This window comes from Panthera leo, chromosome F2 (assembly GCF_018350215.1).
Source record: "Panthera leo isolate Ple1 chromosome F2, P.leo_Ple1_pat1.1, whole genome shotgun sequence".
NCBI classification, from domain to species: domain Eukaryota; kingdom Metazoa; phylum Chordata; class Mammalia; order Carnivora; family Felidae; genus Panthera; species Panthera leo.
The window spans coordinates 18,018,569-18,037,241 of record NC_056695.1 but is presented as its reverse complement, the minus strand read 5'-3'; the positions used below and the strand labels follow the sequence as shown (position 1 = coordinate 18,037,241).

At 39.7% G+C, this 18,673-nt stretch overlaps 1 protein-coding gene across 1 annotated transcript in view; it reads left to right on the top strand.

The window, feature by feature from the left end:
• The window catches only part of CPA6 (carboxypeptidase A6), a 364,246-nt gene extending 345,730 nt beyond the window's left edge, over positions 1–18,516 (top strand). The window contains exon 11 of the mRNA XM_042924104.1: positions 18,193–18,516. Within this exon, the coding sequence (XP_042780038.1) occupies positions 18,193–18,332 (140 nt within the window). The 3' untranslated portion in view covers positions 18,333–18,516. The remainder of the gene's footprint in view (positions 1–18,192) is intronic.
• The last annotated feature ends 157 nt before the right edge of the window (positions 18,517–18,673 follow it).

Below are 18,673 nucleotides of genomic sequence, written 5' to 3'. Positions count from 1 at the left end.
AGCCTATTTACAAAGCCAAAAAGTGGTCAGTCTTGCTTGAGATTAATCTTTTGTTCTCAAGCCTAACTGTTGGGGAATACATAAAACAATAAAGCCTATTTTTTAAATTCTAACACTCCTGATGAGATTGTTTTTAACATACTATTAATGGAGACATAATAATCTATTCTTTATAGTTAACTTTCCAAATAATAAAATTATAGCTCACATTATGATTTAGTTTTCTTAACACAGGAAATTTGTTAGTTTTAGGTAGCATCATATATTACCTTTACTCTCAATAATTCTTTTGAGCTGCTGCATCATAAAAAGTATTTACAGCTAAGTTATACTAGATAAAATCTAATTGATTAAATCAGAACTCTGTGCAATGTTAATTAAAGTATGCTTTAGATTAAGCAAAGTAATTACATGAGCGATTGCATTTAATGGAATATTTTCATGAATCAGAATATTGCATAATAAACCTGAAAACAGCCACACTGAATACCTAATATATTTCACAAAACAAATTGCACTGAGAACTGCTAAGACATCTGATTAATTCACATGAAAATAAAGGCAACTTGAAGATTTTCTAGAGCAGACTCTAACTCCTTATTTCCAATGTGATGCCAGTCTCCCCACTGTGTTTCTGCAGTTCTGCCTTTTAGGACTGCTTCCTCTATCCTCAGTGGATGCTAAGGAAGGTTCTGCCTAGGGCATCCATCCTTGTTCCACCTGCCCACGGTAGGTGAGGGAAGCACATCAAATGATAACTCAAGTCTTTATAGTGTATAGACTCTGGAGTACTATTCACCTTGTAGGTTATTTATGAATTGAACTAAGAGAATAGCTCCCCCCATAACACTGAAACAGTGCGTTCTAAGTTTCAGACTCAAAAGTAAATGTTTCCCCTGGGGCACATGGGTGGTCAGTGGGTTAAACCTCCAGCTATTGGTTTTGGCTCAGGTCATGATCTCACAGTTCATGAGTTCAAGCCGCACGTCGGGCTCTGACCTGACAGTGCAGAGCCTGCTTGGGATTCTCTCTCTCTCTGCCCTTCCCCCACTTGTGTGTGTGCATGCATGCTCTCTCTCTAAATAATAAACTTTAAAAAAAAAAAGTAAATTATTTCCCAGTTGGGAAGAATTAAAAGGTAACAGGAACACCCAGCCCCTGCATGAAAGTGAGCCAGCAGTCCAATGTACATGCTCTGAAAGAAATAATTTGCAACAACCGATGACCGGTGTTAGGTTCAGTTATTGAATTTCTAGTACAGCTATATTTTTGGCAGAAGCACAGACCCCTGCTATCCTAGGTAGAATTCTTCAGTAATATAAAGCTATATTCAATATTCTAAGGGAGACTGATATCCGCTAAGCAGAAATTGTGTTGCTGGATGTGTTTAGATCCAGCTGTCTATCTCAAGCAATATTGGTCTGAAATATCGTATAAGGTATTCGTTTGGTAGAGCAGCAAACATGAACAGACAATTCAATGGCTTTGTGCCAGGGTCAACAGAATTTCATAAAAGAATGAATATTTGGAATAAGTGTCACTGCACCTGTCACAAACTATCATGTGAGGTGTATAAGGACATCCTAAAGAGGTAGCACTGAGCTAACCAGGAGTGTCCAAGTATAGACTAATCATTTGTGATGATAATAATAACTGATAGAATTTACCACCCCACTCACCACCAAATTAATTTTGTACTGGGAACTTGAAATCAAAATAATGTTCTTTTTAGACCCATAAATATGAACACTAGTCTTTATCGTCCCTTTAAAATACTTGAGAGTCTATTCCTTTTTATTTATTATCTTTAGCTAAACTGCTTTCATTTAGAAGACTCTTTGAATAAGAATCAACATTTCAACCACAGAACTTACAGTGATCTGCATATTTTGTTAAGACCAGTTAATTATTTTAAGTCGTTCTTAAATATCACTAGTAAAAGTGACTATACAAATGTTTAGTGCAAAACTGTGTTCTCCCCTTCCTCTTCTTCCCTTAAGGGCCAAAGATAATTCTGATAATTCTAGTTTTGCCTCTCTTAATCTCTTTCCTCTGCCCCCCTCCAAGGACAGTTCTAGACCCTTACTAGACCAGTTCTTGAGCTTTTGCAAAGGAGAATTAGGATGGAAAGCAAAAGGAGGGCAAGAGGATCCTTAGACAAGGAATGGGAACTCTCCCAGGGACTTTGAGGGCAGGAGGCAGCTGCAGTCAGTAGGACAATGGGTAGGACAGAAAAGGAGTTTTAAAACCGTTGCTGAAGATCATGTTTTGCTTTTGTGGTGTTCAACAAAGTCTTTGAAATTACTAGGGCATGTTCTTTTAAATATACCATTATTTGAAAACATTAAAATCTGTACCAGACATTTATTATAATCTCTGTGTGTTCTTGCCATGTCTAGGGAATATGAAGCCTTAAGAATCCTGTCTTCCCAAGATAGAATCCAGAAAATGTGGTTTGCCAATATCTTCTGCAGAACACAGACATGTGATTTAGGCTCCCTGAGTAAGAATAGGTTCAGAAGTGAGAGTTGCTATTCAACGGATATGAAGTTTCAGTAATGCAGGATGAATAAGTTCTAGAGGTTTTTGTACAATATGGTGTCAACCGTTAACAATACCGGATTGTACACTTGAAAATTTGTTAAGAAAACAGATCTCATATCAAATGTTCATACCCAATTTTTTTAATGCTTTATTTATTTTTGAGAGAAAGGGAAATTTTTGAGTGGGGGAGGGGAAGAGAGAGAGGAGGACAGAGGATCTGAAGCATGTTCTGCACTGAGAGCAGTGAGCTCGATATGGGGCTTGAACTCACAAACCATGAGATCATGACCTGAGCCAAAGTCAGATGCTCAACCGACTGAGCCACCAAGGCATCCCTACCATAATTTTTAAAAAACAATATAGGAAATTTCAAGGAGGAGGAGGAAGAAGAAAAGAGGAAGGCAACCTGAGAAAAGAGGCACCACACAGAATCCATGTGATGGCAAAAATGGCAGGCAAGTTCATGTTGCAGAAATGGCAGTGGTGGGGTGGGGCAGCAGCAGTGTCCCTAGTGCTTATGGGGAAGCATTGGGGGGCTGTGGTTAAACTCATCAAGCCAGTTCTAAAGCCTGTCATATCATTTCCAGACTCAGCTTTGAGTTGGTTCTCTCATAAATATCTATAGAATAAACTTTTTTCCTGCTTAACCAGCACCAATTTCTGGTGCTGCATTTTATTAAAACTTTTATTAAAACTCCTATTGGGTTGCACGTAAGAATATGGCTCATTTGGGGTGCCTGGCTCTTTGGCTCAGGTCAGATCTCACAGCTGGTGAGTTCGAGCCCCACATCAGGTTTTGTGTTGACAGCTCAGAGCCTGGAGCCTGCTTCAAATTCTGTATCTCCCTCTCTCTCTGCCCCTCCCCTGCTTACGTTCTGTCTCTCTCTCTCTCTCTCTTTCAAAAATAAATAAACATTAAAAAAAAGAATATGGTTCAGTTTTCCATACTGAATTTTATTTTTTTTTAATTTTTAAAATTTTATCTTATTAACTTGTTTTATTTTTTATTTTTTAAAATTTACATCCAAATTAGTTAGCATATAGTGCAACAATGATTTCAGGAGTAGATTCCTTAATGCCCCTTACCCATTTAGCCCATCCCCCTCCACAACTCCTCCAGTAACCCTCTGTTTGTTCTCCATATTTATGAGTTTCTTATGCTTTGTCCCCCCTCCGTGTTTTTATATTATTTTTGTTTCCCTTCCCTTATGTTCATCAGTTTTGTCTCTTAAAGTCCTCACATGAGTGAAGTCATATGATTTTTGTCTTTCTCTAATTTCATTTAGCATAATACCCTCCAGTTCCCTCCATGTAGTTGCAAATGGCAAGATTTCATTCTTTTTGATTGCCGAGTAATACTCCACTGTATGTATATACCACATCTTCTTTATCCATTCATCTATCGATGGACATTTGGGCTCTTTCCATACTTTGGCTATTGTTGATAGTGCTGCTATAAACATGGGGGTGCATGTGTCCCTTTGAAACAGCACACCTGTATCCCTTGGATAAATGCCTAGTAGTGCAATTGCTGGGTCTTAGGGTAGTTCTACTTTTAGTTTTTTGAGGAACCTCCATATTGTTTTCCAGAGTGGCTGCACTAGCTTGCATTGCCACCAACAATGCAAAAGAGATCCTCTTTCTCCTCATCCTCACCAACATCTGTTGTTGCCTGAGTTGTTAATGTTAGCCATTCTGACAGGTGTGAGGTGGTACGTCATTGTGGCTTTGATTTGTATTTCCCTGACCATGAGTGATGTTGAGCATTTTTTCATGTGTCAGGTGGCCATCTGGATGTCTTCTTTGGAGAAGTGCCTATTCATGTCTTTTGCCCATTTCTTCACTGGATTATTTGTTTTTTGGGTGTTGAGTTTGAGAAGTTCTGTATAGATTTTGGATACTAGACCTTTATCTGGTGTGTTGTTTGCAAATATCTCTCCCATTCTGTCGGTTGCCTTTTAGTTTTGCTGATTGTTTCCTTTGCTGTGCAGAAGCTTTTTATTTTGATGAGGTCCCAGTAGTTCATTTTTTCTTTTGTTTCCCTTGCCTCTGGAGACATGTTGAGTAAGACATACTTAATTTTCTATACTCTAATTTTATAGTTAGCCCAGTGATTATTTGCTGGATACTGTGACTTGTAGATTTTAATCACTGGATTTCAATTCAAAGTAGTATTTTGTTTCTAAAATATTAACAAAAATGGCATAAGCACGCTGTGGAATAAGGAGTTTTTAAATTTTCAAATGTAATTGCTCTTGTAAAAACAGAGGACAGAATGAGACAAGGAGTATGTTTGCCTTTACTTCTAGAAAAGAGAACAGGTTCTGATTTGCAGACCTGGGTCTGTAAGTGATACTCCAGAGGAGTCATCCTTTAGGTTTTATCTCTAAGACAGGGATAACAAGACCTGTACTACAAGTATATTGTGAGGATTAAAGAAAGTAACATATGAAAACTATTAGCGAAGAGTTTGAGCCCCACATCATCCATACCAATCAAATTTTTCTAAATTTTACAAATATGTAGGAACATAGGGTAAGGGATACAAGCAAATATTTTTACTGGGGGAAAAACTGATCTGATCAAAGCATATAGATATTTTCATTGATTATGGGTAAATGATCATTAGGGTTCTACCTTGATCTACTTTTCTCACACTCAAGCTACTGGGCACCTTGTTTCACTACAAGAAATTCAGTTTGTTTGTTTGTTTTTCTATAGCACACTGTTGACAAAGTAAGTCAACTCAGAAAAAATTTTTTTCAAAAAATATCTCTCCTACAGGAACAAGGAAATCATTTAAATATAGGCTTTAATGGAGGGAAATATCCCAATTCAATGCTCCAGGATAGTAAAGATTTATTCCTAACAGCCTAAACCAACAAGATTAAAATAGTTATTGGATACATTTACCATTCTGTGTATGTGGTGATGAAGCCATCTGCCAAAGAAAAATGCATGTCCCAAAGGAGTTCGTGCATTTATCTAAAGATTTATTGAGCAACTATTCTGTGATTTATAGTGTCTCCTGCCAAGGTAATCCACAAGCAAAATGGTAAAGAAGGTAAAGTTGGCATCAACGCCTTCTCTCCTGGTGACGTCTCTGTCTCTTCTGGATAGACATTACCCTCTGCTGCCTCTCACTCCTCAGGAAATCCCACAGCCTCCGTCACTATCCCCAGCTGAAGCACCCTTCTCTGGCCTGCCTTTCCAAATACAGTTGATCCTTGAGCAATATGGATTTGAACTGTGTGGGTCCACTCATATTTTTTACAGTACAGTATTGTAAATGCATTTACTCTTATAATTTTCCTAACATTTTCTTTTCCCTAACTCACTCTATTGTAAGAATATAGGGTATAATACATATAACATACAAAATATGTGTTGACTGTTATTGGTAAGGCTTTCAGTCAATGGTAGGTTATTAGTAGTTAAGTTTCAGGGGAGTCAAAATTATGTGAGGATTTTTTTAATGTTTATTTATTTTTGAGAGAGAGCACACGAGCAGGGGAGGGGCAGAGAGAGAGGGAGGCACAGAATCTGAAACAGGCTCTAGGCTCCAAGCTCTCAGCCCAGAGCCAGACGTGGGGCTTGAATTCACAAACCATGAGATCATGACCTGAGCTAAAGTCAGATGCTTAGCTGACTGAGCCACCCAGGCACCCCATGTGAGGATTTTTTTACTTCAAATAGGGTCAGTCCCCTAACAATGCCACATTGTTCAAAGGTCAGCTAGCTGTAGGTGTCAAACTCCAGATTCCTTTCCATACCTCTTCCTACCCAAGTTGACCTCTCTGGTGCAACCCGGAAGAAGTGTGCTCATGTAGCTATCAGAGGTTATATTAGTCTACTCAAGCTGCCATAACAAACTGTCACAGACTGAGTGGCTTAAACAACAGACATTTATTTCCTCACTGTTCTGGAAGCTGGAAGTCCAAGATCGAGCTTCTAGATAATTCAGTTCTTAGTAAGGCCTCTCTTCCTGGCTTGCCTTTCACTGAGCACATGGGGGAGGCAGAAGGTGGGGAGGCAGAAAGAGGGGGAGGAGGGAGGGAAGATGGGGAGGGAGACGGGGGGATGGTGAGCGAGAGAGAGAGAGAGAGAGGAAGCATACAAGCACCCTAGTGTCTCTTCTCATAAGGGCACTAATCCTACTGGATGGAGCTCCACCCTTATAACCTCATTTAACCTTAATTGCTTCCTCAGAGGCCCCATATCCAAATACATCTGTACAGTGGGTTATAGCTTCAACATATGGGAGGGGAGAGGACACAAACATTCAGTCCATAACAGAGAAAACGCTGTTAAACACACCACTCTATGAAATAATTTTAACCCTCTTTGCACAGAACACAACTTCTGGCAGGGAATAATAGCTTAATAACCTCAGGAAAGAATTTCTAATAATTCAGAAGGGCAAGTACACCCTACACTATTCATATAGCACCCATGTACACCCTACTCCCCTGGGTGCAGGCATATTCCCATCCTAGCTTGCACTAGCTCCTGCGTCTTCAGTGCCAGTCAGGGGTACTCAGTGTACCACTCCACTGACAGCTGGACATGCGGTCACACACTCCAGGCCCCGGACCTTCGGGCCATGGCCCATTTCTGGACCTGAACCATGCCCATGGCTTTAAGTTCACAAATAAGGGGGAAACCATCTCCCCTCTTCTGTATGAGGAACATGGTCATGCCTGGATTGCATTCTAAAATTTCTAAATTCTTTATGCTCGTGCACACACAGCAGACACATAAACTTGCATATTCATGACCCTTAAGTTTTCCTTCTATATTTACCTGCCTTTTGGGGGGAATCAACTGCAAGTGTCCAAATTCAATTATTTTACTTTGTTAGTAGATACAGATGGTATTTAGAAATCTTAAAGATTGCTTAGCTTTTTCCTTGAAAACACAAAAGAGTCAAGATGTGCAATATATTACTTTTTAATTTTTTGCCTGTCCTACCTTTATGTATTCTTGAGTCTGAGCCACTCTGCTATTTCAGCAGATACCTAACCTAAATAACTATTCTTAAACACAGACAAAAACACACACAAAAGAAAAGTCTTCAGGAACCTTCATTTACCACAGATCTGTGCTCCAAGCATTTGTACTCAAAGAATTTCAACAATAGATTTTGTGACAATAGTACCTGAAAACTGGTTTTAGTTTTTAAAAGTACGTTATACTTTCCAGTAATCTGACAACATCCCTGGGAATTTGGATAGTAACATCTGAATGCTACCTATACAATAAGACTAGCTTAATTATTACATGCTGATTAATTGCTATCCAATCATTTGTAAAAATGGAAGCACAGAATATTTAAGTAATTTGATTACAATTTTCTTATATAATTAGTGGCAAAGCTGAGAATATAAGCTAAGTCCTTAGATTTTTTTAACGTAATATAGGAAATTTAAAACTGTACTATAAAGGTAGTATAGTATCAAAACCCCCAGGCTCCCAACACCCAGTTTCAACAATTATGAACATTTTATTTTGCCAAATTTATTTCATCTTTCCTCCAACTTTATTTTGTTGCAGTATTTTTTTTAAATTTTTTTTAACGTTTATTTATTTTTGAGACAGAGAGAGACAGAGCATGAACGGGGGAAGGGCAGAGAGAGAGGGAGACACAGAATCGGAAGCAGGCTCCAGGCTCTGAGCCATCAGCCCAGAGCCCAATGCAGGGCTCGAACTCACGGAACGTGAGACCGTGACCTGAGCTGAAGTCGGACGCTTAACCGACTGAGCCACCCAGGTGCCCCTGCAGTATTTTTTTTAAGTTTATTTATTTTTTTGAGAGAGCACACAAGTGTGGGAGGGGCAGAGAGACAGGAGAGAGCAAGAATCTCAAGCAGGCTCTGCATTGTCAGCACAAGCCCAATGTGGGGCCTGAACTCACTAGATGTGAGATTATGACTTGAGATGAAGCCAGACGCTTAACTGAATGAGCCACCCAGGTGCCCCTTGTTGCAGTATTTTAAAGCAAATTCTAGACATCATATCATTTCACCCATATATACTTCAATATACATCTGTTAGGGTATTTCTTACATTTTATGTGTATTTATGGTAAATCAACAATTTCCTAATAGTGGCCAAAGAACTCAGACACCCAGCAAAATATTCTAGTACCCTTCTTTCATTTTTTCCCTATGTATTTCTCTCTTTCAAAAGAGGATATTCAAATCAATTTTAATAGACTAACAAAAGAAAGCTAAAAAACAAAAACCCAATAATCTTTCAAGAGTAGAAATATAAAATGTAAGCTTCAAAGTTACTTTTTGAACATTTCACTATGTTCCAGTTCTACAAAAAGTACAAGCAAGTCTGTCTTTTATCTTCCTCCAAGAAAACCAGGTTCCTGGCAAAAGTCATGGTGTAGAAATTCCATTGTGGGTACTCCAAAACTCCAGAGGTTCTATGAAGGCATGCAAATACACAATTTGCTATGGAAATTGTGGTGCTGTTTAATCAAATACAAATACAACTCCTGAGGATCTCATCTTGTTGAATAATTATTTGGTATATAATTTAGCAAAGGTTCTCTGATGTTCCCATTTTACAAGCTTATCGAAACGTTAATTCTGTTCTAATTTTAATGTGGAATTTTAATGTCACACATGTTAAAAGGCAATCCACTCACACCAAAGGCACTTACCTATAGAGTGGCTATAAAGCCTGGCAACACAGGCAACTATATATAATAAATAGTTTATTGATACTACATGACAATACATGATATGTTTGATGTGTCGCCCCTCATTAGTGATGCATAGTTTAGTGTGCTGAACAGAATGACAATGAATAGGACACATTCACACAGTATTTCTAGCAATCACTGCACATATATCTGTAATGTATTGCTTCCAATCTGTTCTCAGATGTGATTCCTGGGATCAGCAATGCCTGGGAATGTTAAAAATGAAAATTTACAGGAACTCACCCCAGACCTAGACAATCAGAAAGTTGGGCTCAATAGTCTATTTTAACAAGCTCTGCAGGTGATTTGGATGCAAGTTCAAGTTTGAGGAACACATGCTCAAATTTTTTTGTGTCTCTGATTTTCAGTGAAAACAAACCAACCAACCAAAAAAAAAAAAGAAAACACACACACACACACACACACACACACACACACACAAAACAAAAACCTGCCCTTTCAGCATACCCCAAGCATAGGGTTGCCAGATTTAGCAAATGAAAATATAGGAGGACACCAGTTAAATTTGAATTTCAGATTTAAAAAAAAGTTTGTAGTATAATTATGCCCCTTGCAGGTATGTCCCATGTATATATATGTGTGTGTGTGTGTGTGTGTGTGTGTGTGTGTGTGTGTGTGTGTGTGTACATCCCACTTATGAAAGGGATATAGAAGTATCCCCATGCATAGTTATACTAAAAGATTATTTGCTGCTTGTCTGATATCCAAATTGAATTTTTCATCCTGTGTCCTGAGTTTTTCTGGCATCCATACTTAAGGGTGTTCTGATCTGGCCAGCATTTGGCATACTCCACAGAGCTATGTCACCTCATCCAGTTTTAGAAATTATCATCCCACTGGTCTCTCACCACTCTGTGGTCATGTGGTGGTTGGTCTCTGAGTGACCTGCCCTTGACTGTCAAGAGCATACACTGATAAGTGTTCACTTAAAATGGTCCAATGGGGGAAAGAGTCACCTATATTTCCACACTTTGTGGCCACCCTATAGGTGGAAATATTGGGTGTTAGCTGAAGACAAAAGCTAGAGAAATGTGTACCAAATCTTATCTAACTTGAGTTTATGAAATGTAGAGACAATTTTTCTCTCTGTTCAAACAACTTTGTTTCATGCAAGATTCTGGATTTCTATTACCATTTGCAACAATGTGGATGAAACTAGACTGTATTATGCTAGGCGAAATAAGTCAGAGAAAGATAAATATTTGATTTCACTCATATGTGGAATTTAAGAAACAAAACAGATGAACACAGAGGAAGGGAAGGAAAATTAAGATAAAAACAGAAAGGGAGGCAAACCTTAAGAGACTCTTAAATACAGAGAACAAACTGAGGGTTGCTGGAGGGGTGTCGGGTGGGGGGATGGGCTAAATGGGCGATGGGTATTAAGAAGGGCACTTGTTGGGATGAGCACTGGGTGTTATACGCAAGTAATGAATCACTAAATTCTACTCCTGAAAGCATTACTATGCTATATGTTAACTAACTTGGATTAAACAAAATTTAAAAATTTAAAAAAGAGAACAGTGGAGATGTTAAGAAATCTTTGGAAGTGGGGGACGGCACTTGTAAAAAATATACACTCCTAAAAAGAATAAGTTAATTAAAATTTAAAATAAAATTAAAAATGTTCTGGATTTCTAATAAGAAATAATTAATTATAAACATATTATAAAATAAAAATGTTTTGGGGCACCTCTGTGGCTCAGCCAGTTAAGCATCTGACTCTGTTTCGGCTCAGGTCATGATCTCACAGGTTTGTGAGTTTGAGCCCCACATCAGGCTCTCTGCTGTCAGTGCAGAGCCTGCTTGGAATTGTCTCTCTTCCTCTCTCTCTGTCCCTCCCCAACTTGCCTGCATGCTAGCTCAGAATAAATAAACTTTTTAAAAAAGGCTTTTATATCTCTTAACAGAGCTGCATGCTACTGATGAGTCCTTTCCTATAACTGTCCCCATTTAAGTCAGAAAATTAAAGCCAAAAAGTTTGAAATCTGAATCTTACCTAAATTAGTTTTATACAGTCATTTCTCTTTCATTTTTGAGCTGCCATCCTGTATACGTTTTAAATTTCCATAAAACTAAGTGTATAGATTTTAAATACGCAGTACAATGCGTTTTGACAAACATATACCCCCACCCCAGCAAGATTTAGAATATTTCCTTCACGCTAGAAAGCACCCTCAAGTCCCTTTCCAGTCAATTTCCCTTCCAGAGGCAACTATTCTGATTTTTGTCACCTTAGTTTTGTTTGTTCTAGAACTTTATGTAAATGAAGTTGCTTTTATTTTCACACATTCCAAACACACCTTGCTATATAGCAGGGAATTTATCATGTATTTTTATTTCCTCTGAAATCACTGTAAAGCCCTAAAGATAGTACCCCATCTCCCACCCTCAAAGAGAAGACAAGGATACTGGTCTCAGGGGAGCCTTCAGAACCTGAGGAGGTAACTATAGAAAGGGACAAGAAAGGAGGCTTTAGGTCATGGATCCCTGGGTCCCCAAGTCAAGAGGCACTGGGGCCAGGGGATTCAGGAAGGGATGGCCGTGAGAGGTACCATGAGAGCACCTGGGAGATGTGCCAGGTAGAAAACAGAGTCAGCCTCTCAGCACCTGCCCCTGCCTTCGTGGCAATGCTCGCCATCAAGCCTCCAGTCATTTAGGGACCAGGGTCACCCCACTGCCCATATGTTCCAAGATACCTGCAATGAAGGCAGATCTCTGTAGCAGGCCAGGACCCTTAGGGTGGGAAGGAGCTCCTGTTTCTATACGTTGGGGACAGAGTAGACTATAGTGGCATACCCTAAAGTAAGGGCAGAGGAGTGTAGATCCCTGTTCCAGTGAATGTAAGTTAAACATTTAAGTTTTTAATATTTTAGTGCTTCTCAAAGTGCCCACTCCAGTAGCATCTAATTATCATTTTAAAAGTCTACTACTCAGGACATAAAATTTTAAATGCCAGCAGTATGTAATCTAATGTTATACTTTATGGAAAAAAATATTTCTATGATGTTCTCTTTTGCTCACATTCCTGGGGGATCCAGGGATAAAAGACCATGTAAATCCAAGCAGACATATTACTAGTAGGGTTAGTTTACATAGATATATACAATGTTTACATAGTTATATACGTACTATAACAAGTTATATACGCAGTATAACAAATAACATTTGAGACAAATTTAGAAAAATACAAAGAATAAAATGCATTTTATTTTTTTTTTTAAATTTTTTCAACGTTTTTTATTTATTTTTGGGACAGAGAGAGACAGAGCATGAACGGGGGAGGGTCAGAGAGAGAGGGAGACACAGAATCGGAAACAGGCTCCAGGCTCCGAGCCATCAGCCCAGAGCCTGACGCGGGGCTCGAACTCACGGACCGCGAGATCGTGACCTGGCTGAAGTCGGACGCTTAACCGACTGCGCCACCCAGGCGCCCCATAAAATGCATTTTAAATGCACCCCCCCCAAATGTTGATGATCATCACCAATCTTCACTCCCCCCGAGTCGCTGTAAGACTTCCAGCATCTCTCAAAGGCAAACTTACCTGCAGATCCTTCTGTGAGGTCTTCAAAGTTGTTCCTGCTCAGCGTATGTGAAGTCTGGCCCTATCAGGTCTCAAAGATCCTCATTTCTTGGTGTCCGAGGAGAAGCCTTGCACTATTACTTGAGTCACGAGGCCTTCCTGTTTCCCTGTTACTGGAGTAGTAACAGAACAAATTCTAATGCATACAGTATTTGAGTAAGATGTTTATTAAGGATCAACACCTGTGAAAGAAAGCAGGCAGAAGCAGAGTTGAACTGAGGAAGTAATTGAACTGCAACGCAGACACAACACATGTAGCCAGGAGCTGTGGGGCAAATACTGACCAGAGGAATGTTGCCAGCCAAGCCAGATGGCTGTGCTGCTATATCCCGGTCTTACCCAGTCACCAGAGGCAGGCAGCTCCAGGAAGGGCATGACCTTGGGCAAGGTGGCTCTCAGGAGCTGAGGCACACCTGAAGGAGCTCATAGCTGTAGACTGCTGACCACCCACTCCACAGCGGGACACCAAGTTCCTCCTTAAAGGGACATGTGAGTGCCTAGCACAACTCTGCTCCAAGTCTTTCTGCAAGAGCCATGTGGATTTCTGTCAGTACCCAAAGCACCATCTTCACGCTTCTCTTACAGTGGATCCATGTGCCTGGAACATTTCCCCACCCTCTGCACCTGGCTAACTCCTTCTCCTTCCTCAGATCCCATCCTTATTAGGCCTTCTCTCACCCACTCCCTCATAACATTCATCTGACTTTTGCTTAATGCCTTTATTCCCTGCTTAAACACCCACCATGAGAGCAGGGACGATGTCAGACTTGTTTGTGCTGTATCTTCAGTGTTGAGCAATGTGCCAAGCACACAGTAAATATTTAGTGTATATCTTATGAACGGATTAGTTAATACACTTGGTGTCTTAGTTTGGATTCCCCCAGAAGTAGACCCTAACAAAGGCAAGGATTGGGAAAGCAGGAAAGTAAGACAGGAAAGGAAAGGCAGCCAATTAATTACCCATTACCACTGTGGCCAAGGGTTTAATCCTGCTGGGGATATCTGAGAACCAGCGCTGAACATGTGCCTTGAAGTCAGCCATCCAAAAATGAGTGACCACATATTGTATGATTGTGTATGTAAGGAAATGTCTACAATATACCAATTTATAGAGACAGCAAGTAGATTAGTGGTTCCAGGGGAGAGGAGAGCAGAGGTTCAGGAGAAACTGTTAACCATCATGGGTTTCTTTTGTTAAGTGTAGAAACTTTCTGGAATTAGTGGTGATTATTGTACAACATTGTGAATATGTAAAAAATCACTGAATTTTATACTCTAGTTTTATGTTATGTGAATTATATGTCAACAAAATAAATTACGATAAACAAATGAGGGACCTGGGATATTTATAAACCACCTCCATTCAATAGTCATGGCCGCTGGGGGGGGTTGGGGGAGTTAATTTCTGCAGCATACCCTGAGCAGACAGAACAGGCTCCAAGAATAGGGTGACTTTCAGGCAAAGAGATGCAGATACCAACCAGCACTTTGCAGTTTGGAGGTGTGATGCATGGAAGGGGGAAGGATGAGGGGGTGTGGGTCGGGCACAGATTAGGTCTGCTGCATTTAGTGAGAGATAAATCTAACAAACCCACCTGATGTATTCAAAGATGAGCCATTCTGTGAAGAAGGAGGATTCACTCAGAAGCTTCCAGCTCCAAGAACATATTTTTCTAAACTTATTCCAAAACATACTGTGACCCCCTCAGCTGTGATCCCTAATCAAGTAAATCCAAAGGAGAAAAGAACTGTGCTTTCAGTGGAAAGTGGTATTGTGGTAGGTTGATTAATGACCTCCCTGCATTTGCTGGGATTAGCACTGGGTGTTGTATGAAGCCAATCTGACAATAAATTATATTTTTTAAAAAATGACCTCCCCAGGGGGCACCTGGGTGGCTCAGTCGGTTGAGCATCTGACTCGGCTCAGGTCATGATCTCACCGTTTGTGGGTTTGAGTCCCGCATCGGGCTCTGTGCTGACAGCTCAGAACCTGGATCCTGCTTCAGATTCTGTCTCCCTCTCTCTTGGCTCCTCTCATGCTCTGTCTCTCTCTCTCTCTCTCTCTCAAAAATAAATAAACATTAAAAAAAATGACCTCCCCAAATATGTCTACATTCTAATCTTGAGACACTGTGAATGTTCCTTTTTAAGGCAACATTGCAGGTGTAATTAGGCTCAGGATTTTGAGATAAGGGAAGCATGCTGAGTTACCCAGGTGGGCCCAATGTAATTACATGGGCCTTATAAGAGGGAAGAAGGAGGCTCAGAGTCAGAGGTAGAGATTTGCAATAAGGAGAGTGGAGGTCCGGATGATATGTTTTGAAGACGGAGACGGGAGCCCCTAGAACATAAAAAAGGTAACAACACAGGTCCCCTCAGTTTCCAGAAGGAACCAACATGCTAGTAATGCTGACATCTTGACTTTTTAGCTCAGTAAAAATTATTGCATATTTCTGGCCTCTACAACGATAGTAGAAGAAATTTTTGTTGAATTAATCCCCTAAATTTATAGAAATTTGTTACAGTGGTGACAGGAAGCTAATACACTTTCCCAGAAGGGATTTAAAAAATAATCACCATCACCTCTTCCCCAGAATACATTATAAAATTGCAAGGGTCTTAAAATCACAATGAAAATAAAACACCTTGTATCTTTGTGGGGTTTTTTTTGTGTGTGTGTTCAATATAGTTAATGTAATTTTTAATTTCTTAAAATATACTTATGATTTTTTAGAATACACAAATACTATTTCAAATAGAGTATTTTGTGGGGTTTTCTTGTTTCAATTTACCTTTTAAATTTTTTTAACGTTTATTTATTTTTTTGAGACAGAGACAGAGCACGAACGGGGGAGGGTCAGAGAGAGAGGGAGACACAGAATCTGAAACAGGCTCCAGGCTCTGAGCAGTCAGCACAGAGCCCGACGCGGGGCTCGAACTCACATACTGTGAGATCGTGACTTGAGCCGAAGTCGGACGCTTAACCGACTGAGCCACCCAGGCGCCCCTCAATTTACCTTTTATACTGTGGATTTATAAATTATATTCTGCCAAGTGAAAATTCTTACTAGTATATTGACATAAAAAAATAGTGGATGAATTCCCAGAAAATAACATGTTTACAACTTTAAAAGTACTGTAAAATTCAGCAAATTAAATAGAAATATTCCTACCAGCAAATTTCTGAGCACACCCAATGTGAGTTGAAGGGAGCTAACTGCCAGGCATGAAAGTGGATGTGTGAGGTTCTTGGAGGTGAGAAGGGGACATAGGGTAAGCTAAGGGAAGCCTTAGAAAAAGATGGGGAATATGCAGGGGGTTACAGGACTAAAAGAAGTGAGCTGTTCCAGAACTTTTTAATAAAAGGCTCACATAACTTCTCTCTGATTTCAGTCCATTCTCTACATTATCACCAGATAATAGAAAATAAAAGCCAATCATGTCATACCTCTGTTTTAAAATGATCTGAGGGGTGCTTGGGTGGCTCAGTCAGTTAAGTGTCCAACTTCGGCTCAGATCACTCACAATTCTTGAGTTCAAGCCCTGCATCAGGCTGTCTGCTGTCAGCACAGAGCCTTCTTTGGATCCTTTCTCTCTCTCTCTCTCCTCTCTGCTCCTCCCTGCTCATGCTCACTAGCTCCCTTGCTCTCTATCGCGCTCTCTCTCTCAAAAATAAACACTAATAGAGACAAAGAGTTGTTTGGAAACTCTTTTATTTAAAAAAATAATGCGCCAAAATGTGTTGGGTTACAATGAAAAGCCATGCTCCATAATCTCAATGGTACGCAAAGCCCTCAATGACTGGATGCCAGTCTACTTATTTAGCCTCATCACCACCGCTCCAATCATGTCAGACTTCCATTGTTCCTGAAACCTGTGTCTCTTGTGCCACCTTTGCAAATAATGCTCTCACTAACTTAGGAATGAGTCCTTCTTGTCCTTACCAAATACTTGTTCATCTCAAACTAAATATCCTCTTCTCAGTGAAGTTTCTATTGGAAGAAATGCATCTTGGGCCCTGAGTCTCCATTGTCAAGAACACAAAGCCCTGATCACTATCCTGTCTATTTCTCAGCATTATATTTGCAGAGAGAAATCTTGAGGGCTGGAGTAACATCTTGCTTGTCTCTTACTGCAAAAATGGTAAATTCCATAAACTCTGGGTTCCTCATAAGATACACAGGCATTCATCTAGGCCCACCTGAGTGTCCCCCACGTATTGGGGTGGGGGGGGGGGCACAGAGACTGGTGCTGTTATCACACTTGTGCTATTAGCTGTGCTGTAATACAGTCATTTGTCTCTGACCTGGGAATCTCATGTCTTCTATCAGAATCCATGCAATAGTACCATACTTGGTTGCTAGCTTACAAGTAGGGTAAAATCCAAGATTCTGCACAGAACTTAATAGTTCTCCATCTTTCCAGACAGTGTTTGTGGCCTCTTAGATCTGTGATCCTGCAATATTTGCTCCAATAGAATGTGATGTTGTTATATGAGGGCATGGGTTCTGGCACATAGGAGATGTTCAGAAAAATGTCAAAAAAAGAAATATTTCCAGTTCAGTAAAGGTACCTGCTCTGATAACTGCTTTACTTTCCCCTAACCAAAGATGGACCCATTTCAATAGAACAGAAAAATGAGACTTTTTTTTTTCATTGTCACAGGAAAGTGTTTCTGAAATGATTACGTCCCTAGAGACCTGGGAGAATCTGAGTGACAGTATTAGGCTTCTTTCTTCATGTCAATTAAATTTGGCTGCATGATCCTGTTAACAATTCCTAGAGGTTTTTTAAAAAAAATCCATTTTTAAAGCATTCTTTATCCTAAAGAATTCGTTTTCTGTTCTTAAAGATTAAAGGTTAAGTTCACATTTCAAGTTTTTTAAATAAGATTTTGATCTGAATTTTTGTAAGCTGGGGGGGAATAAGTCTTCATTAATTACTAACTATTTTTCTCAGTGATTTGTTTTTCATTTTTTTGCAGCCAAGAGGCATGCGAATACATTAATCAGCTGAAAAAAATAAATGAATAAATCTTACTTGGTTATGAGATCATGAAGAGCAATTGATAAAATCCTACGTAGCAAACAGAACTAGCTGTTAGCCCCAGAAGGATATTATAAAACGGCAGACAATGCTCTAGCCAAAGGCAACAGGTTGGCTTACAAAATGGAAGCCAGAGCTGTTACACAAGAAACGCCTATTTCCACATACTTCACTCAATTCAAAGCTAGTCAATGTTTGTATTTAAATTAAGAACTGAAAACTCAAAGGCTCAAATATTTGAGGTCAGATTTATATTGACGAAACGTATGTCTTATTTTTCAGATATCCTGGGGGTGGGGCTGAGCTCCTGCTGTAAATGGACTCTTGTTAAATGGAAGAGACGATCTCGTCCCTCACTCCCTGACATCACCGTGACCTGTGAGGCCACACTGACATTTCAGCAATACAGGTTTGTGCTCTAAGTAGCGCCATTCACCTTATATCCTGGCTTCAGGGCTCCAACTGTGTGGAAAGTGAAAAACAAACAACCCAGCCAGATGTTTTGCCAAAACATTCCAAAATTTGCAATGGCTTGAGAGAACATTGTACATTTTATTCCATCTTAATCTATTTTCCTTAATTTTATCCTGCTTTTGAAAGTGGGAAACTAGCCCCATGGAAATACCATTAAAGCAACATGTGTGGAGAGGAAAGATGAGTGTCCTAACATTTGAAGGAAAGGATAATGTATATCCTCCTAATTTTGTCAGCCAAGTTGTACTGTCTTACCGTGCCTCAAACCAGAATGCTTGATCTGTGTCTT